Here is a 27,959-nt window from a genome sequence, read left to right on the forward strand (position 1 = left end):
TCGCGGGCGGACCTTTCGGTCTCACCACGATCGTGCCAATCGGCCCCCCGCGTGGGATAGGGTTGCTCGCCAAATTCGACCTACCTAAGTACCCACACGGAGGGTAGACCGGGCGATCGCACCTCGCCGCAGGTCGACTTCGGACACGGGCCACTTTAAGCGACCCGTTCCGTACTATCGGGATAACCGAGCGGTGTTATCGTCGGCCCCAACGGTTCGATTAATTATCGGGCGTTTTAGCCCACGACCAACCCTTTACGTGAAGTAAGATGGAGATTCAATAAAGGAAAAGACGAAGCGAAACGGGAAAACAGTTCAACAATAAGCACATTTATTTCGCGATGGCACACGGAAAGCACACATATACAATTACACCAAAAGCAAATGTAAAAGGAGAAGAAACACACAATATTACACAAAAAGCAAATATAAAAGAAGAAGACGATGCAGAGCTATCCGACTACCAAGCACACGGCAACACTTATACAATTTTACTTCACAGACGGCGCCGACAACACATATACCCAGAGCAAAAGAAAAGGACCACCCTCAAGGATGAGGCGGGCATGGGGCCGAGACCGCGTCGGGCCTACCCGTCTGATGATGAGACGCAAAGTGGCGGTGGCGCCCCAACTCCGCAGGCCTCGCGGACAGTGTCTGGTAGGGGGTGGGAAAGGGGCCCCCTTGTCGCACTATCTCAGCGCGGGGGGAAACAGGAGGGGGTTGTTGATGCTCGGGGGAAAGGAGGATATCTCCCTGTCTCAGGTCCCGCGACGAGCGTCTCCACCACGACCTCGGTCGCGCCGCCGGCCTCTCCCTCCGCAGCTCCCAGACTCCGACGCGAGCACCCCTCAACCGCCTTCGCCGCCACCGCCTCTCCACAGCTTTGTCCGATCGCCCTCTCCGTCTCCTCTCTTGACTCGTCCCAACTCTTCACTGGCTCCGCGAACTCCCAACTGCGAACTCCCAACTGCGAACTCCCAACTGCGAACTCCCAACTGCGAACTCCCAACTGCGAACTCGAACTGCGAACTGCTGGCTTCTCCCCTCCGAACAGAACTGTTTGGCGAGCGCGGCCGTTTATATCCCCCGTGGCTTCGCCCCCCCACCTTTGACCCTTTACCTCCGACCCTTCACCTCCAACTGGCTCCCCATTGGACCGAGGAAAAGTGGGCGTGAATGCTTTTTGATCCATGAATTTGCATATAGCGACCTCACTCCAACGCCCTGGAGGCGGGGCCAAATCGCCCCACGCTCTCCGATAGGACGGAACAGAAGTGGGCGTGAGTCGTTTTTGATCCGTTTTTCTCGGAAAGTCTGTGATGTTTCTGAACACGCTGCTCGGTGCGCGCCCTGCACGAGTCCAGTATCGGTGCCCACAAGTGGCGCAAGAATGGTGGTGATGCGATGGTGGCGAGTTGTGACGGTAAAGGTCGTGGCTGTTGTTGTGAAGCGGCGTTGTGGTTGGTGGTTGTTGTTGTGAAGCGGCGTTGTGGTTGGTGGTTGTAGTAATGGCGGCTGGTCCAAAATAAAGATAGTAAAGAAAAACGGCTATCTAAAAGGGTCGCAGCCCGCATGAATGACATTTATTCCCTCTAAACAACGGGTTTGGGCCTAACTACACATATACTTACAGAGATATCTCACCTAAGGGACCTGAATGGTGGTTTGTGAATTTCGTCAACCACAACACTACCCCTCCCCTTTTTACAGACTCGTCCCGAGTCGTCAAATTTTCGTGTGCCATCATGTGTAGTTTTCCCCTAGTACATTTTACCTACGGATCCCTGAGTGCGACATTCATGGTATTCGTGTCCCCAAAATAAATAACCTGAGGGCTGAGTAACTACCTAAACAAACTCACTCACACGGACGACTTAAATAAAATTGCCGGCGCTAAGACAGACATGCCGGGGGCGCACTCATATTTACAGTACATCTTACCTTAACTTACAAATTTTACACTAAACCATGGCCCAGGATCAATGAACTCTGCAAAAAGAAAGCAGTTAGCAGGGAGCCAGGCTGCTCGCATGCAGTCTCTGACTCAAACAATGCAGGTGACAGGGAACGTGGCCGGCTGCTCACACGCAGTCCAAGGCCTTCCCTTTTGAACTGAACGCAGTGAACCACAACGGTGCATGGGCTGCACAAACGTAGTCTCCGTGCCAGCTCAAGTGGCACACGCAATGAACACAACGAATGGATGGATGAATGCAAACACGGTGCACGGGCCGCCACTGCAGGCCCGTGTTGTAGCTGCCAACAGGGCAGTTCTCGCAGCTTGCAAAATGTTGCTTTTACGATGATCCCGGCGCGCATGGAAATGAACAGGGGGGGGGGGCAAAGCAGAAATTGAACGGGGCTGGTGAACCTGGGCAGTGGGCATGGCATGGCAATGGTAGCAGGCAAACACAGCCCGCAGAAGAAGGCCGCTGCAGGCAAACACAGCCGGCAGATGAACTGGCCGGCACAGGCCTTGAAGAAAAACAGCCAGCAGATGAAGTGGCCGGCACAGGCCTTGAAGCAAAACACGGCCAGCCGATGGCACAGGCCTTGCAGCAAAACAACAGCTGCCGATGAAGTTGGCCGGCCTCCGCCTTGAAGCAAAACACGGCCAGCCGATGAAGTTGGCCAGCCTTTGCCGTTCAGTGGAGGTTGGTGGAGGGAGTGCGGTGGTGCTGGCCACTTGGAAGGCGGGCTCGGACCTACCTACCTGTCTCCCTCCCACCTATCGCCTTTGCCTGTCACTGTACATACCCACTCCCTTAATTTGTTAAACCCCAATTTAGCCCCAACTTATTTTTTTTATTTTTACTTCCCCACTATAAATCGTCCCCTAAGCCCTTTACTGTCCTTGTTCGGCTAACCTATTCTGTCACCTAGCCTACTCCCAACCCCTACATTCCCTTCCCGGAGGGGAACAAGGGAGAGCTAACGTCCTGTGTCGAGACCCAATTCAAGCCTCAGAATGGCCTCCCCAGACTTCAGCGATCTATAACCAAAGTGGGTCCAGCGGCCCACAACAAGAGCGAGGGGATGGATGGTGTGGAGGGGTACACTTCCTAATCTACCCTAACCATTAACTGTTAAACTACCCCGGGGCTTTCAACAAGCGCCTCTCGCTTAAACTATTGGTTCTAACAACCCAGATTCCCGTCGCCTGTGTTGGTGTCCTCACAATTTTGGGCCTCGCCCCCCAATTTTCTCTCCGTGCCCTCACACGGTCTCATGGCTGGGACACGTGGCTCCCTTTGGCAGGCACGACCCTCTGCCGATTCTCCGACGATGGCACCCCCGGGCACTACACTGCCTCCGAGCCTACCAGCTCCCTAACACCGGGGAGTGCCCCCCATGGCACCTCCCCTGAAACGCACACGTGGCAGGCTGGCTTCCCAGGCCCCTTTCCGAGGGTCACCCGTGCCCACAACACTGCCCACGCGGCTAATGGCGCCCCGAGCCCCCGCACCAAGCAGGCGCACCCGTGCCCACTACACTATCCCGGCCCCCCATGGGCCCTTGGCCTACCACGGCCGACTAGCCTGGTGCCCGGGGTACCCACTCAGCGATACTCACTTTTCGCAGCCACGCTCCCAGCCCGTCAACAGGGCTCCTGCACCCCTCCAAACGGGTTTCGAGCCTACACTCCCACCAACAACAAAACGACCTCCATTTTTCAATTTTACTAACCCCCTAACTCACTCTACACTGACCCCGGGGTCCCTTGGGCGGGAGTCACTCCTCCTCCAAATCACTCATCACACCATGCATTCCCCATTCGCTCCACTCACACAGACCCGCTGGCCTCACTCACTCACCAAGCACATGCTTCCACTTCACTCACCAACAACTCTTCAACACACTCACCGCTGAACTCTGCCATCCTTCTATCTGCATCCCCTAACTAACTCGTGCTCCCACGTCGTCCCTTACACTATAGCACGTTCCTTTTAACACTGCGTAGCTAAACTACGTCCCCTCTACACATTCACAAGTCTGTCACTGTCTTCTAAATCAAAAAATCATTTTATTTCCCAACCTAAATCTGGCTACAATCCCTCTAACTAATCCATTCCACGGGCCCCATGAGGACTTACCCCTGCCCCATGGAGCCGGTCTAGCTATGCTAACCCTTCCCCCTAACTAGTTTCCATCCTGTGCCCAGGTCAAGGGGGTCTTCCACCCCTTGCCCAGGAATCCTGTGCACCCGAAAGTGAGGCTAACTGTTTTTTTTTTCCATGCGCATCACCAGCGCGGCAACTCACAGCTCGCGCACTTTGCACCTGCCCGTGACGTCATGCAGCTGCATGTGTACCTCGTCCCTCCTTGGACGGTACCATCCGGCAGGGATACCCCTCCTGCCGGATTCCAACCCCGCGTGCAGCCATGACGTCACCGTGCGCATAAAAAAAAAAACACAAGCCCCACGTCTCGAGGGGTTCCCCACGCGAACACATGTGCTTTGCCCGTTGGAGCATAACACACACGATCGCGTGGAGAACCCGTCCGGTCCAAATCCGAAATCCTGCCTAAACTTTGTCCGTCCGCGGGATCGGCAAATCCACCGCGTGCGTTTCCGGACCGGGACTTCACTCTCGCAAGCGAGCACGTGGGGGCCTCGTGCGTTGCACAGCACGGACCTCGTGCTCACTGCTGGGTGAACCCGGCACGGTCCCCGAAACAACTACAGCCGCTACCCGGCTTTCTTTCCTCTCATGTCGCCGTCGTCGTCGCCATTCGACCCACGCACACCTGCGTGTTACGACGCTCACACTCCATTCCATTACATTCACCCCGGGAGACGCGGCTGCATGTTCACACATGCCGACCGACATCTCCCTTACACACAACGACCTTGCACACGCTGTCTCTCTCACACTCGGCCGCTCACTCACGCATACCATCTCCCTCGCACACGTGGCTCCACTCACTCGCGGCCTTCCACTCACTCGTGCCATTTCCCTCACACAAACCGCACCACTCACACACACGGGGGCACTCACCCGCGGTGCCTCATCCACACACCGTGCCTCACTCACACACGCGGGGGCACTCACCCGCGGTGCTTCATCCACACACACAGCCTCTTCCACTTGCGGTGCCCCTTTTACACACGGCGTGCTGGGAAGCACGTACTCCGGCACAATCGCCACCACACCACTCACACACGGGGTCGCTTCCACACACGGGGACGCACTCACACCTTGCACCACACACACAGGGACAACCACACTGGGGATTTGTGTCCCCACAAGAGTCTCCGGGGCCTCTACACCCCCAAGCTCTCCGTGCACCCATCCGCAGCACTCGTCCCCTCGACCTCGCAAAGCACGACCGAACCCACCTGGTCGTGACTCGCCTCAAGGGGGCATACTCCCTCCCCTCGTTCCTGGAGGCCATCCAGCTGCTCGCACCGGGTCTCTACCCAGTCCGCGAGCTCACCCCCATTATCCTCCACTACCTCCGTGTGTGTGTGTGTGCGTCACTTACCCCGTCTTCATCGTGTAGTCTTCCCTCTATCGTTCCCATCTCCCGTGTCTCTGTCAACTCAGTCAGTTTGTCCCTCTCGGTTACCGTCACTTTTTCTGTCACGACCCTCGCCCAACACGCCCCCCCGAATTATTTTGTCACCCGCCTCCACCGCGGGCCTGTCAGCCGTTGCACCCCCTTCCAGCTCGTTCGCTCCGACACGTGGAGTCGCCATTTTGAGTTCCCTGCTAACGGCCTTCATGCCCACCTGCAGGCATCGGCCCATGTTCTGCGTCTCACCCCGTAGCTTTTTCGTTTCTTCCTTCATTTGCTTGTTCATGCTTTTCATTTCGTTTTTCATTTCATTTGTGTATGTATCCATCTTTTGTGCATTCGCATCCATCTTTTGTGTATTCGCATCCATCCTCGCTGTCATTTCCGCATTCATTTTTGCCAGCATGGTGAATAGCTGGGCCATGTCGGGTGCGCTTGGGTGAGCCGTTTCGGCAGGGATCGGGGAAGGGTTTTGGTGGAGAGGGGGAGGGGAGGTGTCATACACCGCGGCCGCCGCCGCACCTATTTCGGGCTCTGGGTTCAGTTGGGCGAGTTCGTTTTCCTGTACAACCAACATTTCCTGCACGGGGATTTCATCCTGAGCCATGGATTCTACACATTCTTCATCCATTTCTAATACCCCCGGCTCCCGCTCGCCTTGAGACGCCATCTTGCTTCTCGTAAAGGGTTAATTTAGCTCGCTCGTAATTTGGAGGGAATCGGGGGTCGCTCCTCTCACCCCTGGACCGATTCCCGTGAATTTAATTGGAGACAGGAGAGCCCGTTTTCCCGTTCTCCGATACCAGTGCCGCGAGGAGGGCGATGAGTTTATATCGCACGACCTGACACCAGTGTTGCGGATTCGCGCCCGCCGGCGTGCGAACGGCCACGTAACTCGAATCGCGGCACGTCGCCCACCGGACGGACAATCCAGTCGTGACCCTCTCGGACTAACGCCGGGAACTAGTCACGGGTGGACCTTTCGGTCTCACCACGATCGTGCCAATCGGCCCCCGCGTGGGATAGGGTTGCTCGCCAAATTCGACCTACCTAAGTACCCACACGGAGGGTAGACCGGGCGATCGCACCTCGCCGCAGGTCGACTTCGGACACGGGCCACTTTAAGCGACCCGTTCCGTACTATCGGGATAACCGAGCGGTGTTATCGTCGGCCCCGACGGTTCGATTAATTATCGGGCGTTTTAGCCCACGACCAACCCTTTACGTGAAGTAAGATGGAGATTCAATAAAGGAAAAGACGAAGCGAAACGGGAAAACAGTTCAACAATAAGCACATTTATTTCGCGATGGCACACGGAAAGCACACATATACAATTACACCAAAAGCAAATGTAAAAGGAGAAGAAACACACAATATTACACAAAAAGCAAATATAAAAGAAGAAGACGATGCAGAGCTATCCGACTACTGAGCACACGGCAACACTTATACAATTTTACTTCACAGACGGCGCCGACAACACATATACCCAAAGCAAAAGAAAAGGACCACCCTCAAGGATGAGGCGGGCCTGGGGCCAAGACCGCGTCGGGCCTACCCGTCTGATGATGAGACCCAAAGTGGCGGTGGCGCCCCAACTCCGCGGGCCTCGCGGACAGTGTCTGGTAGGGGGTGGGAAAGGGGCCCCCTTGTCGCACTATCTCAGCGCGGGGGGAAACAGGAGGGGGTTGTTGATGCTCGGGGGAAAGGAGGATATCTCCCTGTCTCGGGTCCCGCGACGAGCGTCTCCACCACGACCTCGGTCGCGCCGCCAGCCTCTCCCTCCGCAGCTCCCCGACTCCGACGTGAGCACCCCTCAACCGCCTTCGCCGCCGCCGCCTCTCCACAGCTTCGTCCGATCGCCCTCTCCGTCTCCTCTCTTGACTCGTCCCAACTCTTCACTGGCTCCGCGAACTCCCAACTGCGAACTGCGAACTCCCAACTGCGAACTCGAACTGCGAACTGCTGGCTTCTCCCCTCCGAACTGAACTGTTTGGCGAGCGCGGCCGTTTATATCCCCCGTGGCTTCGCCCCCCCACCTTTGACCCTTTACCTCCGACCCTTCACCTCCAACTGGCTCCCCATTGGACCGAGGAAAAGTGGGCGTGAATGCTTTTTGATCCATGAATTTGCATATAGCGACCTCACTCCAATGCCCTGGAGGCGGGGCCAAATCGCCCCACGCTCTCCGATAGGACGGAACAGAAGTGGGCGTGAGTCGTTTTTGATCCGTTTTTCTCGGAAAGTCTGTGATGTTTCTGAACACGCTGCTCGGTGCGCGCCCTGCACGAGTCCAGTATCGGTGCCCACAAGTGGCGCAAGAATGGTGGTGATGTGATGGTGGCGAGTTGTGACGGTAAAGGTCGTGGCTGTTGTTGTGAAGCGGCGTTGTGGTTGGTGGTTGTTGTTGTGAAGCGGCGTTGTGGTTGGTGGTTGTAGTAATGGCGGCTGGTCCAAAATAAAGATAGTAAAGAAAAACGGCTATCTAAAAGGGTCGCAGCCCGCATGAATGACATTTATTCCCTCTAAACAACAGCTTTGGGCCTAACTACACATATACTTACAGAGATATCTCACCTAAGGGACCTGAATGGTGGTTTGTGAATTTCGTCAACCACAACTATATATATATATATATATATATATATATATATATATATATATATATATATATATATATATATATATATATATATATATATCTTCTTCTTTCGGCTACTCCCATTAGGGGTCGCCACAGCGGATCATCCGTATGATCTGCATCGTGATTTGGCACGTTTTACGCCGGATGCCCTTCCTGACGCAACCCTGGTCGCCTCTTACGACACAGGGATATGGTACACCTATTTTAACCGGGGTATACACCGGCCCAGTATACTGGTACTCATTTCGCCGACCTCGGAAGGATGACAGGCTGAGTCAACCCCCTGGTGTATTAATTCAGTGGCCCAACGGGGCTTGAACTCAGGACCTTTTGGATCCCAAGCCGCTGCCCTAACCACTGCGCCAACACCAGGATATATATATATATATATATATATATCGGTTTCGCCGACTCTTAATAGTGAAGAATCACTTGAAAAATTATCAGATCCGGACCCGGATCTTCACCAAAATTGAATCAATTCTTCCTTGTCACATACCCGATGTGTTCACCAAGTTTCGTCTGAATCCGTTCACAACTTTTTGAGATATCATGCTATATATCGTTTTTGGCCCTATCTCTCAATGGTGAAGAATCACTTTAAAAATTGTAGTAGTTGGATCTGGATACGATCTTCACCAAAATCTAATCAGTTCGTCCTTGTCACACACTGAACTTGTCCACAAAATTTCATCCGGATCCATCCACAACTTTTTGAGATATCCTGTACACAAACAGACAGACAAACAGAGATAAACAGACAGACAAACAGACAGAAAGGGGTGAAAACATAACCTCCTTCACCTTCAGTGGTGGAGGTAATTAAAATGTCACTTATATTACCAGGCAGAAGTATCACCACCATTAACTCCTCTGATATCAACTATTGAAGAAGGAGACATTATTATCATGCAGTGTATGTTTTACTGGTTATTTTCTATTGGCATTGTACAAAGCTATCCAAAGCCTACATTAATTGTATGCTATCTCACATGTTATAATAGCTCAAAAGATAAAACATTTCATCCAGTATGTGCACTGACCTCTGAGTTGTCTTGCCTGGGTTCGAAACTCGGTTCAGCTATAAACTGTCATCCTGGTGTTTTGCAGGCATGATGTGGTGTCAGTGTGTGTGCTGTCCCTCAGATGGAAGTTAAACTGGACGTCACATCAGCAAGCATTAGTTGGTGGATGCTAAAGATCCCACGGTGTCCTTTACAAAGAGTAGGTGAGCTATCACCGGCACCCTGAACAAATTCCAAATTCCTGCTCTAACCTACAGAGGCACTGCATCAGTGGCATTGAGCTGTGCCTCCAGTCAATGATGCTACCCACAGCCATGTGTTACATCCAAAAGAATAAGAATAAGAATACAGTGCAGGATATTTCTTATTTTGCTCATATCATATCCTAAGATCAATAAATATTTGCAGCTTATATCAGCCAAAGTTTCCAATATCCAAAGGAATAATGAATGTCATTTGGTATCAGTGATTAAAGAATGATACATTGCTATAAATGTCAATCCACAATTATATTAGACCTAAATTTTAATTCATATACCAACAGTGTAATTTCTAGGACAAAGAGAGAGAAGGTGAAATTACCATCTCGTGCTGATCTTCCATCTGTTGTTTCTTGCTCTGTCAACATGACTTCCTCTGAAACACACAAAGCAGTTCAGTTTTGTCTTTGAAAAGTATGATAAATTACTATGATAATAGCACCTAATTATTCGTTAGTTTGTCACCTCTGCCACCGAAGGTGGATAGAGGTTATGTTTTCATCCCTGTCTGATCGTCTGTTTGTGAAGAAAATATCTCAAAACGTTGTGGATGGATTTGGACGAAACTTGGTGGGCAGGTTACGTATGTAACAAGGAGGAATTGATTAGATTTTTGTGAAGATCCGAATCCGGATCTGTATCTGAGGATATTTAAGTGATTCTTCACCATTGAGTTATAGGGCTAAAACTATGTATAATATACCACAATATCTCAAAAAGTTGTGGACGGATTTTGACGAAACTTGATGGTGGATGAGTTGGGTAAGTGACAAGAACAAACCGATTAAATTTTAGTTCAGGTCTGAATCCACATCCAGCCTATCGGTGGGATACAAAACGTAAACTAATCAGCCTGGTGGAAGTTTGCGCTCTACCAAGTGCCCTTCTAGCTTTACTTATACACATGTTATCTTTGACCTGACAATCATTCCAGTGCAATTTTTTGTAGAACCTGTCAATACTCCTTCACTAAATAAGCTTTGGAGCAAGAAAGATTACCCAAAATTTCAGATTTGAAAAATGTTTGTCATTATTATTTTCAAAAACTAAAGCTTTATGCAATTATTCCATCTATCTACAGCCTCTTAAATTGGCTACTTAATGATTTTGAAAATGGAAATATAACTTTAAAATCCACATTTGAAAACATATTTGAATTTAACATAATATTTTGTTTTCATTTTAAAAACAGAATGAAGCATTTATGGCTGCATGAATGTTTGTCTTCCATACCTGCCGTCTCTCCATTTCACTCCCCTCTAATTATCTTGTCACCTCACCTGCTTTTGTTTTATTTATTGTTGTATTTTACTCATCATTTTGTCACAGGTGAGGTATTTAGCTCATTATGACTGAAGATTATTTTCAACTGTTGTTGATTCAGCTGGTTTTTCGGAAACATGTACAAGCATCTGTGGAAAAAAAAGTCTCTATATGTAAAAAATAAATAAATGGAACAAGCTCATGGAATATAGCCAAGAGATTTTGAAAAAACAAATGTTTCACAATCAGAAGGAAACCCTCTAGTTTATGCTGCAATCATTTGTAATACATGAATGGTTTAAATTTGGCCTGGAGAATTGTTTATAACCAAGCACATATCTAACCTGAACAGGCAATCATCACCCTACCATGCAGCCTTCCATAAAAAAATTTCATTGGCTTCATCCCTTCATTGACCAGCAATTGCACAACGATTCACTGTACCACTCACCCAGATTTTTGTCTTATGAGATTTGCCGCCATCTTAATTTTTAACACAGGGGTTAAAGCGTAAAAAAAAAAAAAAGAAATGATCATGGGAAATAGTTACCAACACTGTGAAAACAAATTCCTTTAAAATATATGACTTTACATGCATCACTCTGACTTTAATAGACAAAAATCCCTGGTTCAATTTGAACCACCCACCTATTATCATATTAAAATATGTAATTTGGTGTCTGTGTATTTGCACGCTTGTGGCCGATGCATTCGGTGGTTACTTGTCCACTCTTAACCAAACTTGCCAAGGAGCTAAGAGTCATAGAGTCATAAGACAAAGGTTGTAGGTACTTGGTTTTACCTCTCCACCCCCCTCTGACCCCCCCTCCCTTTTGCCCGGAGGTTCCAAAGGTAGGGCTGATGCAAATTCTCCACGTAAATGTGTACTGTGTAGCACCACTCCTGGTGGTGGAGGGAGAGGGTATTACGAGTGATGCTTCAGAGGCCTTAATTGTATCATGAGTAGGAGGCCTTCACCTTGTTTTCACACTCAATTAGTCTATGTTGCTTTCGACTCAACTACAAAAAAAAATCCAGAGGAATTCCCAAGTTTTATTGCCTTTTTCCACCTTGGAAAAATGCCACATTAAGGTGTATAGATAGCATTTTGAGCGTCGTTCCTTGTTATCGTGGCATTTTTCGAAGGCCGCTTCCAATAACACAAATAGTAACAACACCAATCATGATAATAGCATAATATTAACAATAATAATGGCAATAATAATTGAAAATAATGATAAAAACATGACCCCACCCACTTACCCTCCCAGAGGGAAAGAAATGGACAAGAAACTGTCTGAAATAGTGATATACTGTACATATAATGGAAAAATAAGCACATGGTGTATTGTTTTACAAAGCTATGGTGACAACAATGTGATGAAGGAAGTAGTGAGATGGCAACAAAAAAACAATTATTATCGATTTCATAGTGCTTCATCTTGAGTAGTGAGTTAAACAAAGCAGGTGCCGTATTACAGAGCTATTCATGTACTGAAAATATTCCTTTTTGAGATGTATACATAAACGATGTTTAGCAGATATAGATCAATGATGCCCAGAGGGGTGGCAGTGAGAGAGGGTGGCAAAATCTTTGAGTTGGGGGAATTGCACATTATTTTAAACTGTACGCAGTGTGCATGTGTACCTGCCCGGCAAAGCCACTCCAGGTAGGCGCTGACCTCTCTCTCCACCTGCTGCTGTCTTCGTAACTTTAAAAACTCTGTGCGCTTCTCCACTCGCTCTCTCTCCTTGGCAAACTCGCTGCATCAATAAAAAATAAATAGACCTTTTCTCAATGACTCAATCTCCAATTATATCAGTCATAATCAGACACTCATTTTTATTAAATTGTTGTTAGAAATCAAAATACTCATTGTCAACTGGAATTAATGCATAGTCACCTTATTAATCATTAAAATCAGAAACAGCCAAAAGTCATAAATTGACTCATAATGGTGAAAGCATCTGCTCAGAGTCTAGGAGGTTGGTTGTTCAAACCCTGGCCAAGTTATACCAAACACTATAAAATGATACATGCTGTTTCCTTGCTTGATGCTCAGCTATTATAGGATAGAGCATATGAAAAAAAACCCCATCGGCTGTCATCCATATGAAGGAGGAAATTCCTCCTTGATTGTCCCACTGAATGGGGAGAGAAAAGCAATGTCATAAAGATGACGTCGCTGGTACCCAGAGTGCACTCTGGAAAGTGACATCACTTTACCCCAATATCAGCCGCTGTGTTTGTGTGAAAGTCAAATCCGTTGTCTCATGTATGTGTGATTTGTGTCGCAGCTCCTCCATAAGCCTGAGAGCATGTAAAAAACATGAAAAGAATGTGACTGATGTCTGACTGCTCAAGCCTGCACAGTATTGCTGCTCATGTTTGTGTATCTCCTCAGTGTATTCCTGATGGTTTGAGCATGTGTCGATTTAATAAGCATGACAAGCCTACATCCAGCTCATATCCAGCATCACTGCATTTGGCAAATGTGCATTCGATTGTCATGCTAAATATTTATTTATTTTGATGGATGTAAGCAGAAAATATAAAGAAAACTAGAACGGCATTCTTCAACATCGTGATGTCATGAGATATGCCTCCGCCAACATCATTAATTACATCATTATACATACTTGTACCAAGTTTGATTTAAATCCCTGAACCCAGATTCAAAATATTAAATAATTCTTGCTTCCAGACCATGCATCCGATCAGGTTGAAATTTAAAACATATATTCCACATCTTTACGAGATCTTAACTGTGACATTTCACATTGATTGATGCAGCGGTTCAAGAGAAAAATTTTTTTTTTTTAAGATTTTCGTTCAAACCAATATGGTTGCCAGACCATGTGACCTCTTAATTATTTGTGACACCCTGGTATCCCCAGGGTTTGGGGAACATGTAAGTGAAATTTCCCCTCAATCTGTCAAGCTGTTCTGGAGAAGATTTTATGACATCATAGGTGGAGAACTTTTTGTTTCTTATGGATAGGCGATCATGCCTGTGAAGTTTCGCCTCGATCTGTTCGGTCATTTCGGAGAAGAAGATTTTTGAAGGATTTTATGTTAAAAACAAACAAACATATGGCTTCCGAACCACGTGACCAATGAAATCATCAATTTTTTGCTGCTTTCAACTCATCAAATGTTGCTTTCCATGATTTTGCTTGGATGCAAACTATGCTCCCAGTGAAGCAGGGAGGTCTGAGTTTCAGGAGGGCTATTGATATCGCTCTCCTTGGCTTCATCTCCTCATTGCTGGCAGTCCGCCCCTTAGTTGACGCCACTCTGTCCCGCATAAGCAGTTTAGAACAAATGGGGGAGTTGACAGCGGCAGTGCTATCATGGAGTTCAGCCCATATCGGTGTTTGCGAACCCGAAGGCCTGTCCCGGCTTCGCCAAAAAGCATGGGAGGTTGAGGCGGAAAGAGTTTCTTTTGTCAGCCTGTTGAACAGTGCAGATCAGGTCACCGGAGCCCGTCTTTTGGCCACAGCCACAAAGAAAAGTTGGATGTGGCTTCATGCAGTCCCTGTTCCCTCTTTGGGAACACAACTTGACCCCAAGTCTTTACAGGTTGTGGTTGCACTACGAGTTGGAGCATCAGTCTGTGAGAAACATAAATCTTGATGCGGAAGTATGATGGATACACTTGGACACCATGGTCTGTCGTGTCGTTTCAGTGCCGGTCGATCTTTTAGACATTCGGCCTTAAACGATGTGGTCAAACCTGCCTTTTATGGGGCAGGGAGACCATCTGTCCTGGAATTCCTTGGTGTAGACCTTGATGAAAACACCCACCGGATGGCTTGACTATTGTCCCATACAATAATGGGAAAAGCCGAACCTGGGATGTGTCGAGACTTTCACCAAATCACATGTTTACAATACAGCCTTAATGGCTGAAGTGGCTGCCACTAATGCAAAAGTTCTGAAACGAAATAAATACGCCGGCCTCAGCCAAACTTATTTATTCGAACCAATCAACATCAAAACAACCGAAGTGTATGGCCGATCTACGTCCAACATTATGGGTGATATCGGAAGAAGGCTCATTGCATCCACTGGTGATATAAGGAAAATGGTCTGGTTCAAGCAGTGACTGAGCTTGGCAGTCCAGCAGGGAAATGCCATTAGTATTCTGGCTTCAGTGCGGGAAGAACAAAATCCCAAATTAACCCCATTTTAAAGTCTGTTTTCAACTGGTCATGGGGATTTTACTCATTTGTTTTGTTTAATTTTTTTTAAGAGTTAAAAAAAAAAAACATTGCTATACACTGCGGGAGGGAGGAGTGCGAGGAGGGTGTGTGTGTGAGAGAGAGAGAGAGAGAGAAGAGAGAGAAGAGAGAGAAGAGAGAGAAGAGAGAGAAGAGAGAGAAAAGAGAGGAGAGAGAGGAGAGAGAGGAGAGAGAGGAGAGAGAGGAGAGAGAGGAGAGAGAGGAGAGAGAGGAGAGAGAGGGAGAGAGAGGAGAGAGAGGAGAGAGAGGAGAGAGAGGAGAGAGAGAGAGAGAGAGAGGAGAGAGAGAGAGAGAGAGAGAGAGAGAGAGAGAGAGAGGAGAGAGAGGAGAGAGAGGAGAGAGAGGAGAGAGAGGAGAGAGAGAGAGAGAGAGGAGAGAGAGGGAGAGAGAGGAGAGAGAGGAGAGAGAGAGGAGAGAGAGGAGAGAGAGGAGAGAGAGGAGAGAGAGGAGAGAGAGGAGAGAGAGGAGAGAGAGGAGAGAGAGGAGAGAGAGGAGAGAGAGGAGAGAGAGGAGAGAGAGGAGAGAGAGGAGAGAGAGGAGAGAGAGGAGAGAGAGGAGAGAGAGGAGAGAGAGGAGAGAGAGGAGAGAGAGGAGAGAGAGGAGAGAGAGGAGAGAGAGGAGAGAGAGGAGAGAGAGGAGAGAGAGGAGAGAGAGAGAGAGAGAGGAGAGAGAGGAGAGAGAGGAGAGAGAGGAGAGAGAGGAGAGAGAGAGAGAGAGAGGAGAGAGAGGAGAGAGAGGAGAGAGAGGAGAGAGAGGAGAGAGAGGAGAGAGAGGAGAGAGAGGAGAGAGAGGAGAGAGAGGAGAGAGAGGAGAGAGAGAGAGAGAGAGAGAGAGAGAGAGAGAGAGAGAGAGAGAGAGAGAGAGAGAGAGAGAGAGAGAGAGAGAGGAAATTAAAAAATATTAATATCTTTTTGCCAATTACAACGTAGCCCTAAATGACGCTCAAAAATTTTCATACTGATCAGATAAAGCATTTGACATATGCAATTATGATCATAAATTTTTTTTAAATCACTTATTTCCTATGGGGTGTACTTCACATGTACCAAGTTTCAATTTTTAGCATGGAGCAGTTTCGGAGATACATTAGGTTCAAAGTTTTTCCTTTTTTCCAACATGGCTGCAACCCCACGTGACCTATGATGCCATAATTATCACAAAAGCATTCTACATGAGCAGTCACTTCTACGATGAAAATTTCGTGAAATTTCTATGGTGAAGAAAAAAAAACCATGCTACCCTGCTTCGATACAACCCCGCTTCGATCGGACACCTGTCCCATGACGTATTCTTTATCCAAACAAATTCAGAATGGGTGGCTGATTGCATCTTTGGAGTTTCACATTGATTGGATAAGGTTTTTTTGTCCAACATGGCTGTGAGACCATGTGACTGATGATGTTGAAATTTTCAACCAATATTCCCCATGCCGAGTCGATCATATATATATATATATATATATATATATATATATATATATATATATATATATATATATATATATATATATATATATATATATATTTATTTTAATTTCTCTGAAACCGCTTAGCCTTTTGATGCGAGACATTGCAGTGATTATACACTACTGATGTAGCAGCCACATTGGTTTCAAGGAAAAAATAAAATATATATATTTTGGAAACTGCTGTCACGATCGATGCGAATCTTTGCAGTTGTGATCCACTATCCTTGCTCCATGTAATGCAACATGCTTTACATTGATCTGTGAAGCGATTTTGGAGAAAAAGGTTTTTTAATTTCCGGTATTGAAACTAACCTGGCTGTCAAACCATGTGACTGAGGGCATTGAAAAATTGGACTCTACCCATGATTTGGTAGAGGATCACATGTGTGAAGTTTGGTTTTGATCGGATAAGGTTTGTTTTTCTGTCCAATATGGCTGCCACGCCACGTGAGCTATGACATCATTATTTCCAAAATGTAAGCAGCAATGGCGTTAGATGATAATTGGTAAATTTCGCTTCGATCGGATAAGTGGTTCCAGAGACATTATTTAATATTTTCTTCAATTTAATATGGCTGCTGAACAACGTGACATCAATTATATTTCATCACCCTATTATCCACAAGGCATGGGGAATAGGTCTGTGGAGTTTCCCCTCAATCCGTCCACCCGTTCTGGAGAAAAATATTTTGAAGGTTTTAGGGTAAATCCAATATGGCTGCCAGACCATATGACCTATGATGTCATAGTTATCAAACTTTATTCACCATGGCTGGTCGATCATTTGTGTACATTTTCATTTTGATCTCTGAAGCAGTTCCAGAGAAGAGGATTTTAATTCCTTTTTTTTTTTTAAACAAAAAAACAATATGGCTGCTAAACCACATGACAGATGACATCATAAAAAAAAAAAATTCTATCGACCAATCTAACCCTAGATGAACCTCACAAATTCTCATACTGATCGAATGCAGCATTCTTTGTGTCGAATTTTGACCGGGATACCAGTTCACTGATGATGTCATCATCAAATCACCCTTATTTCCCATGCAGAGTAGTTGCCAGGTGCCAAGTTTCAATTTTTTCCATGGTGCGGTTTAGGAAATAAAGAGGTCCAAATTTTTTCCGTTTTCCCAACATGGCTGCCACCCCACGTGACCTATGTCGTAATTATCACTAAAAATTCTGCATGAGTAATCGCAGCAATGTTGAAAATTTTGTGTCAATCGGATAAGCGGTTGCAGAGAAAACAGAGAAAATTTGCATGGACATACGACTTCATCACCGGAGGCATAAAAAACAGTAGTACATTTATGTAATGCACCGCAAACAAAATACTTAATGAAAATGGCCACAGAATAAAACCTAAATAATTGTTGATGTAACAATAATATTAAGATACACAAGCATGCTGGAAGTGATGGTGTATAAAAAATGGATATAAGGGTTTGGAGCTAGGGTATTCCCAAATGGCATTGAGAAGGTGGTTCATACTGGATTTGATACATTATGTTATATTCCAAGGGTACAGAAAATGTTTTAAAATATAGTCACATTATAGTCTTGCAACATTTTTTCCATGAGGCTTATTTTTTAACAAATGCTCTTGGGGTTGTAATATTTTATCCAAAATCAAGTCTCATGGAAGAGTAAGGAGCCAATTGGATAAAGCACTATATTACTGGGTTTGTTTGACAATGCTCCTGGAGAAGCAGGGTGAAAGAGTGAGATTTTCCAGGATTGAGAGGTCAAAATCTAACCAACTCCATATCAGCAGAGCAACAAAGCTGCCGTCTACATGTCAATGGAATGAGGTACGATAATACGTAATGTGGAGTCATTTGTATAAAGAAAGATAGTTTTTCAGAGAATCAGAGAGGTCGTTTAAAATAATATGAAGAGTTCCCTGAACAGAAACTTCAATTCTGGAGGAGGCCATTACACCCATCAAGCCTCCACAAGGGTTACCAATCTATGGTTGTTTGTCCATGCTCTATCCTTTGTAAATTCTGAATGTCAAGCAAGGAAGCAGCACATATCATTTTTAAAGTCTTTGATATGACTTGGCCGGGGTTAGGTTCAAACCGCCAATCTCACAGACTTAGCTGGGCAGACACTCTAACCATGATGCCACCAAGTCTGGTTTATGTATATTAGGAACAAGAATGGGCCCAATAAGCTGCTTTGAAGCACTCCAGCCTCGACTGGGACAGGAAAGAATTCCAGTGATGGCAAAACATTTACTGAGCCAATGGAGAAAGCCAGATATGAAGATGGCTTGTATGCCACATGCAGCAACCTTGTGAACATGGTAGGATAACAGACTGTGTCAAATACTGGAGGTAGAGCAAGGGAGATAGTCCTGACTTCTTGTTTAACATTTAGGGTCTCCAACTATTGCTGAAAGAGTTGCAGCAACATGTACATATTTGAGTGGCCAGAATAAAATCCAAACTAATGGTCAGCAATCAGGCTGTATGAAAAGTGGATGAACTTGATATCAGACGTGATGATGGGTTCCATTACTCTTATAATTGGATGTGAGTTTTCTGGCATGTAGTTGAGAGGATCTCGTTTTGCACCCCATAATTATTGTGAATGGGAATTATGTTTGCTGACCTACAAGCAAACATGAGGTAGCAAAAAGAGGACAGGCTGAAGAAAATTACGAGCAGAAGATCATGATCTGATAGCATGGACAATTATGCCACCTATGTCTGTCCCCGATGAAGGGTTGAGGATGGACAGAAATTTCTCTACCTTCTCGGTGTGAAAGGTACAGTCAATAATGTAATTTGTATGAGGTAGTAAGGTTTTTTTTAACGCAAGCACCGAGTTGGCTCATTCTGCATCATCTAGAGCAGAGTCTGAGGTATGGCCATTTGGGATGAGCGAGGGGATTGGGGGTGAAGTATTAATCAAAGAGGACCTTGAAAACACCACCAAAACTTTGATTATATTTGGAGAAATGTTTGCTAGTATTTCTGGTTATATGTTGATTGATGGTTGAGTGCTGATAGTTGTACAGCAAGCCTGCCCCGAATGCAGGTTTCCGCATTACGGTTTTGCTTAATAGTGATTGAATTATCGTGGTAAAATGTACCGATCTGCGGCATGGGCCCCTAACTCTATTGGGGTCTGGCGCAGAGGAATACACGACCCCGCATCTCCGTCTCACCTCACAGCCACACACTCTCCTCCATCGCGCACTCAGTTGCTCTTTTGATATTGTGCCGCACAGACTGTTATCACGTATCATCATGTGATATTGCATGATTTAGTTTTCGCGAGTCTTTTAATTACATAGTGGGGTGTTTGTGACAGTAAATAGTTATGAAGAATAAGATGTGGAGGAAAAAGAAGAACAAGAATAAGAACAAGAACAAGAACAAGAACAAGAAGAAGAACAAGAAGAAGAACAAGCATAAGAAGAACAAGAAGAAAAAGAAGAACAAGAACAAGAAGAACAAGAACAAGAAGAACAAGCATAAGAAGAACAAGAAGAATAAGAACAACAAGAACAAGAAGAACAAAAGAAGTAGAACAACAAGAACAAGAACAGAAGAAGTAGAACCGAAGAAGTAGAACAGAAGAAGTAGAACAGAAGAAGTAGAACAAGAAGAAGTAGAACAAGAATAAGTAGAACAAGAATAAGTAGAACAAGAATAAGTAGAACAAGAATAAGTAGAACAAGAAGAAGTAGAACCAGAAGAAGTAGAACCAGAAGAAGTAGAACCGAAGAAGTAGAAGTAGAACAGAAGAAGTAGAAGTAGAACAGAAGAAGTAGAAGTAGAACAGAAGAAGTAGAAGTAGAACAGAAGAAGTAGAAGTAGAACAGAAGAAATAGAACAGAAGAAGTAGAAGTAGAACAGAAGAAGTAGAAATAGAACAGAAGAAGTAGAAGTAGAACAGAAGAAGTAGAAGTAGAACAGAAGAAGTAGAAGTAGAACAGAAGAAGTAGAAGTAGAACAGAAGAAGTAGAAGTAGAACAGAAGAAGTAGAAGTAGAACAGAAGAAGTAGAAGTAGAAGTAGAAGTAGAAGTAGAAGTAGAAGTAGAAGTAGAAGTAGAAGTAGAAGTAGAAGTAGAAGTAGAAGTAGAAGTAGAAGTAGAAGTAGAAGTAGAAGTAGAAGTAGAAGTAGAAGTAGAAGTAGAAGTAGAAGTAGAAGAAGAAGAAGAAGAAGAAGAAGAAGAAGAAGAAGAAGAAGAAGAAGTGGGGTTTTAGTGAAATAAGGGAAATGAAACATTATAAAATGTTATAAAAAGCTTTAAAAGTGAAAAGCAAATTAATTCAATCACGAGAAAAGTTGGTTCAATTGGTTGGTCATGAAAAAGGAAGAAATAAAGAATGAACCAAAGAAAGAAATAAGGCAGACTGAGTTCGTGATTTTTTTGAGCGAAAACATTATTTTGTTTGTTTGTTTTGAAGTGAGGAGGAGGAGGAAACAAGATAAAGTTGAGGAGTGTGAAAAAGAACACTTGGAACGAAGCAGAAGGAAGCACATATCTTGAGGTTTTCGCTAGTCTTCATGGAGAAGTGCTTGAAATTCAAGCACGAGATGGTTGCTGTCATGGCACCTTATACAGAGGTCTATAAGGACATGCAGAACAAGGCAAAGCAGACAAAGATCACCTCCTTCTTTACAAAGTCTGATGAGCATGATGACCCAAAGCCAGGGATGTCGATGTCATCTCAATAACCTCAAACGCCCTCCATCATCATCATTATGAAAAGTAAATATAATTTTAAGTTTTTCATTTTTCAAGTTTAGGCAAAAAAGTCGATAAATTCTAGAGTTGGTTTCCCTAACCGTACTTTCCCCATAAGGACTTAACTTTGCGCATCGCGGTTTTGCCCAACGCAGTTTTTCAAAAACGTAACCTATGCAAACGAGGAGTGTCTGCTATACATATAGTGAGTGGAGAAAGTGGATATTTTAAAATTAATTACACTATTATCTGGCTTCCACTCGTTCACTGGCAACACATGTCTCTGGTTTTCAGCCAGGAGAGACTGAAACAGTGCAATAGCCTAAAAGATCTAGCAGCAACAAGCATTTTAGAAACACCAAATAATACAATTGACAATAGCTAAAGCAGCCACAACTCTTTATGGGATTTGCTCTGTGCTAGAACAAACATGTTGAAGTGGGATATATTGCAAATATGAATGGTCAAATTCCACTTTCTTGATTCCAATTATTGTTGTATAAATGCAATTATACAAAAATAATTACAAAAAGGAGAAAAAAAACAAAGGTGAGAGATAAGAATGAGGAATGCATTGGAGCAATAGATGAGTGCCAATTACCCAGACAGGACTCCCAGGACGAGATTTAGCATGAAGAAGGATCCGAAGATGATGAGTGGAACAAAGAAAAACCAGTTCCACATACTTCCCAAAGCATCATCTGCCTAGTGAGGGGAAAAGTTAACTCAAGATAAAATTAAGACATCAAAAGAACACTTGCATTAAAACACAACAATTAGTTATGCAAAAACCTGTTGGCTCTTCAGTCTTTTTGAGAGATTTATCAGAGATTCAGAATTTTAAAAAGAAAGCTCATGGTTGAAAGGTTATGATATATAATGGCAAACATGATACAAAAAACAAAGCATCCTTGAATCCAATATATTTTTAAAAGCAACAAGAAGATAATGCTCTATTATAAATTTTCATAATGATAGTACTGTATCAGTAAACTCAAGCATTGTTGTAATTACAATGCATAATTAATGATTGAGTAATCTTCCTTGTTACTAATTTCAGATGAACACAGAAATTAGCTCATCAATGCACCTGGCATGAGCTAGATTGTTTGCTGTTCATACCTGAATATTCTCGATGACTGAGCCAGCTGTGCTGTTAAAGATGTTGTCTATTTCACAATACATTAAACCAGATGCCCCATCTGCATTGTGTGTGTTTGAGAAAATAGCGATCCTTCAATGATTTTTGCAAGGCTAGGCCATTAAATTCTGCTCACTTTGCCAAACTTCTGTCATTGCCACTTAAAGTGAGGAGGATGTTTTTACAGGATAAGTGAAATTGATTGTGATCAATAATAGCACGTTTTATATATATATATATATATATATATATATATATATATATATATATATATATATATATATATATATATATATATATATATATATATATGTGTGTATATACGTCTTTATTCAAGCATTCTGATATTTAATTGAACTTCAGCCGATCTGTTTCTGATTTTGTCTCATTTTTATTTTCAATCTCTTTTTCACTTGTATACAATAGTACTTGCACAATAATCTTCAATAATAAACTATAAACATTATGTAGGTTCGGTTAAGACCTTTACTTGGGTTATACAAGTAGTGTGAATCAATTATTATTCTTTACTGTTTATATTATCCATATTATATTTTATTTTTTCTCAGCACATTTACATGTTAATTGCAATAAATAAATTTACATGTTAAATACATGCTTCATGGCTGAGGTTTTGAGCAATTAATCGATGAAGTATGTTTTCATAGAAGACAGTACTATGCCAACATGTTTCATATTTGATAAGAAAACTAGTTTGGAGAAATTTCTGATTCATTCCAATTCAATTCCGCAAGTGTGGTGGGACAAAGCGAGGTGAATTCTGTGAAATTTATACTTTATTTAAGAAAAAAGGAGAATATTTGGGCTGAATTGCGGCTCCAGTATATTGTAACAAAAATGTACCGGGGTAGGACAACTATTTAGTTTAGTCAGTTATATATATTTAATGTGTTGAGAATAACTGCCGTGTCTATTCCCATTGGCGTTCCAGAGAGCGGGTATCTCGTTAGCTCCTCGTCTCTCATCCCTTTGTAATTCCCCTTTTATATGTCCATCATTTCTCCAATTATTAATTTCTGTTTATATTCTTCTTCTGCTTTGAAGTCGTTCACGAGTGCATCACGTTTGATGCAAACCCTGTGACGTCATCAAACTTCAAGTCGCATCATGATTAGATTTTTTTTGAACGCTGTGGTGTGGCCTATAAAGGGGGATGACGTGGTCTGTTCATGAGTCAGAGGTCACAAATTCAAACCCATGTCTGAAATTTGCCAATGGCTTTAATATCTCTTACCCGATTCCCCCTCATTCAATCAAGGCAGATAAGGTTTTGCCAGGAGCCAATTGTGAGGGCTGACGTCATGACCCATGGGGTTTTCTACGCCAGTTTTTGTGGAGTTTTCAGACAGCTAGCTCTCTGAATGAGATGGAGGTGGTTGGAATCCGAATGCATTCTCATCTTTGAGACGCAATGAAACAGTTGGTGATTGGCCTTGAATGAGGCAGGGAGAGTTTGGATGAGCCGTTTGAATTAGTCCTTGAAAAGACAAGGGACAATTGGAGCTGGCATAACTTGATATTTCATACAGTACAGTTGCTATGAGTTACATTAACTGCTGTTTTCACCAAACTCTCAATTTCTGCTGCCCTGTGAAATCACCAACTGGCTTGGTTCATTCTTATCTTTCTTCCTTTGCAGTATCAATATATTCCAGGAGGTATTTCTCATACGGGCCAAAATAAATAAATTTGTTCAACACCGCTTTACAGCTTTCGTCTGCTATTATATTTTTGCAGAAGGGATTTTCTGAAACAATTCCAGATAATATGTGGTTTCAAATTGTGGTATAGCTTTGATGCGACTGGCTACAATGTACACAATGGTTGCGACTTTGACGGCCTTCAAAAAAATAATGGGTAGGTGACATAAATGTCAATATCTTTGTACAAACTCAACCAATTTTCAATAATGAGGCATCAACTGAATCATATTACAATTCTCTATCAGAAAATATGTACAGTGTTGATTCACTTGCTGCATTCTGCCAAGAATGGAGGTCAAGAGGTCACCAAATGTCATGTGTTCTGACTATTTCACTTAGCCCGCTCTTAAGTGTATACATGGTACTATAACAATTTTTAATGTTGTTTATATTTCTCAGGATGGTAGACAATATTTCTGTTTCAAATTATTCTCCTTCAGTAATAATGCATATTTGTTTCTTATTACAATATGTACATGCATAGTCAAATTGTGTGTCAAGATGTGCCAATTCAATGAATTTTGTCAAAAGGAAAATATAGAGCTAAGTTATTGACATTTTTAGCTTAATTGGGAAAAAGTGTATCCAGAATGCTTCCCACCTTCTAAATGTGCCCTGGTTTTGAATTGCTTGCCATACCCCTTTTAAATACAAGATGGATCACTGGTATACAATTATTATACATGCTATGCAACTTAGGTTTGCTTTATGATTGGTGAATTTGATGTTATTCCAGATCTGATACAATGGTCACCCAAGACAGTTAAGAGATGTTTATGAATCTGCTACCCATCAAGAGAAAGAAGGTCACAAACTTTGAGAAATGCATAATCTGCAGGGTGGACTCAAATGAAACTCTGAGACATGTAAGGGAGACCTCCATACAAAAGCTTGTTGCTGCCCTGGAACTCTGAAGTATATGAACAGATCTGGGCAGCCCGTAAAGTATTGACATACATTGAATTCCAAGTGTTACGAACGTTGGACAAGCAGAGAAAGCCTGCTTTATGTGCACAGCCAGAAAGCAGCATCGTCACGAACACCATCAAATATTAGCACTAATAAAATCTGCCAGAGCCATCCAGGGTGCCAAAATCTCAATGAAAACCCACTGACTGGACCAAGTGCTTATTTTGTGAGAATCAAACATGCAAGAAGGCTAATGAGATGGTTATGGCTAGTTATTTCCAGGCAAGTAACACAATTAAACAGGCAGCAAAAGCAAAAGGTGATAACATTCTGATGAAAATTGCTACTGTCAACAATGACTTGATAGCAGCTGAAACCAGGTATCCCAGAGTCTGCTATGTCTTGTATATCAGCAAGGCCAATCTGAAGTCCACTGGATTTCATGAAGGTGAAAAAGAAACCTTGTATGATACAGCCTTCAGAGAATTAGCTGAATAGATAACAACTGACCTGAATGATGGAAAAGAATTTGACATGTCAATGTTACTGAGCAGATACAAAATGGTATTGGAAGCAACGAGAGTGGCAGCAGAAAGCTGCACGAGCCAAAGGCTAAAACTGCGACTGGAAAAGCACTTTGGAGATGACATCGTTTACCATCAGCTGTGTGACCATACAATATCAGACCTCTTGTTCTCAAGCTCAATATCTCTTCATAACTAACTCTGCCGACCAAGATAAAAGTTCTGTTGCCAGAGAAGTTCCTGAAACTAGCAAACAACTCCCAATTGCTGCAGATGACTGACAGTAAGGCCGCTGTACCGCACAGCCAATCTGATCAAGATTGTCAAGGCATATCAGTTCAGTCATCTAATATCAATGATTTAACTCTGACAAAATCAAAAGCTCTGATACCACATTGTCTTTTCTGGTTGCTACATTGTATTATCACCAAACCAGAGAAGGAAGCTGAAGATGAGCTGTCATCACCAGAATGTAGCAACTCCTCAGATGAAAGATGCCTTGCAAAAGAGATACTTTTAAAATCTGACCTGCTTGGGGTAGTTGCACCATTCAACATCTTACAAGTTATCCTAATCCAAGTAGTAGCAGATATTAATGACAAAAAATAAGAGACTCTTGAAAGAAAGAGGACAACCCATGCTATTATCATGGTTCTCTACCATCGAGGTCAGTTTGGCAGAGCACTTCATGGAACTGGTATAGCTACACTGGGAATCTGCATTCTGATTCCTGACAGATTGACCTCACCTGCCTTGGCATTGATCAGGATGAGATCAGTAAAGCTATTTGAGGTGACCTCTTCCCTACAGACAAGCATAAAGTACCAGGCTGGAGTGGCTTCAATGCCGTAGTTCATTCGGCAGATCCCAGCCACACCAATATGAGCTACTGACTAATGATAGATGGCTCGCCAACAGGTCCACACGAGGACCACAGCTGTGCTAGGCCTTGCCAGGATGCCATACACTGACATGTTGTGACTTCAACAGCTCGTGATCAATAATTGACAAAAAGAAAGCCATCAATGTATTGTTTGGCAATCAAGAATACCAGGCCAATCTGGAACAATCACTGAGTCGTAGTACTGCATAAGCAAGTGAGAATATCATATGCACACTCCACACAATGGCTAGGAGGCTGGAAGTAAAATAGACAATGTGAACTGTGAAGTATTGGCTGTTCTGTCAAAAGGGACAAAAAAAAAATGGTCTCCCAACTTCAGACAGCCTACAGCAACACATGAAATGAGCAAACTATCAGGCCTATGTATGGAAAACACTGGAGCCGATGCAGAATCTTCCACCAGGTGCTGAGTGTGGCTGGTAAATCGTATATTAGTATCTTATAACTCATGACTAAAGAGCCAACACCACAGGGGCTTGTAGAACTGGGTGGCGGCCACTGTCAGCAGTTCTTGAGTAGCCGAGCAGGCTGTACCTGTAGAAGAAAGAGTATGCCATGCACTGAGGCTTGTGTTTCCATGGCTGCCAAAAATTGTCAGAACTCAGGAACATTGATTGACGATTCTACTGATGATTTAAACAGCAATTAAAAACTGCCACTGATATTGTCATTTCACATTAACTAAACCATTCCTTTTGTCCAGTTAGGTGCATCGGACTGTCGAGGAATTTTCATTTGCGAGAAGGCACAATCCTAGATGGGTCGCCACTCCGACACAAGATACTCAAATGGCTCATTTTTCCCAGAGCTGGTACTAATTTTGCCGACCTCAGAAGGATGACAGGCTGAGCCAACCCACATGGTCATATTTATGGCACAACAAGGGCTTGGACTCAAGACCTTAAGATCTTAAGCCAGCCACTTTGACCGTAAAGCCACCACCAGGCATTCATTTCACATTACTGCATTAAGTATATATATATATATATATATATATATATATATATATATATATATATATATATATATATATATATATATATATATATATATATATATATATATATATATATATATAAGATACTTATAATTCATTTTAAGTTACATCCATTCCTAAAGGATCGTCAATTGATATAAACATGGATTGTGGATATTGTCTTATGCTTACGCAATCACATACTAAAATACGCAATCTGGTGTCTGCCTGTCTGACCATATTACATTCGGTCATTACTTATCCAATCTCAACCAAACTTGACAGGAGGACTAAGGGTCACATGATGGAAGTTTTAACAACTTCATTCATTCTACCCCCCCCCCCCCCCCCGAGGGGGTTTCCACCTTAGGCAAAATCCATGTTAAGGTGCATCAATAGCTAATTGTGGTGTATTTCCAAGGCCGCTTCTCATAACAAAGGTAACACTAATGAAATTCGCAAAAAATCAATGTTATTACAAAGCATTATTAATACGGTACTAATAATATCCTGCTCCCAAAGGGGTTTTTCCTGCTTGGACGAACACCATGTGAACGTGGATAAATAGCTTATCGTGGCATTTCGTGGGGCACCCCTACCAGAAGTAAAAAAAAAATATTATAAATCACAAACACATATGATT

At 43.8% G+C, this 27,959-nt stretch overlaps 1 protein-coding gene across 6 annotated transcripts in view; it reads right to left on the reverse strand.

Moving 5' to 3' along the window:
* The window catches only part of LOC147015421 (voltage-dependent N-type calcium channel subunit alpha-1B-like), a 293,408-nt gene that overhangs the window by 213,058 nt on the left and 52,391 nt on the right, over positions 1-27,959 (reverse strand). For all 6 annotated transcript variants that reach the window (XM_085850152.1, XM_085850151.1, XM_085850153.1 and 3 more), the window contains 3 exons: positions 21,740-21,843; positions 12,365-12,480; positions 9,776-9,829 (listed from right to left, as the gene is read on the reverse strand). In XM_085850152.1, coding sequence (XP_085706278.1) covers positions 9,776-9,829; positions 12,365-12,480; positions 21,740-21,843 — 274 coding nt within the window. The remainder of the gene's footprint in view (positions 1-9,775; positions 9,830-12,364; positions 12,481-21,739; positions 21,844-27,959) is intronic.

Source organism: Eptatretus burgeri, chromosome 12 (assembly GCF_056783735.1).
Source record: "Eptatretus burgeri isolate ZD-2024b chromosome 12, Ebu_testis_v1, whole genome shotgun sequence".
NCBI classification, from domain to species: domain Eukaryota; kingdom Metazoa; phylum Chordata; class Myxini; order Myxiniformes; family Myxinidae; genus Eptatretus; species Eptatretus burgeri.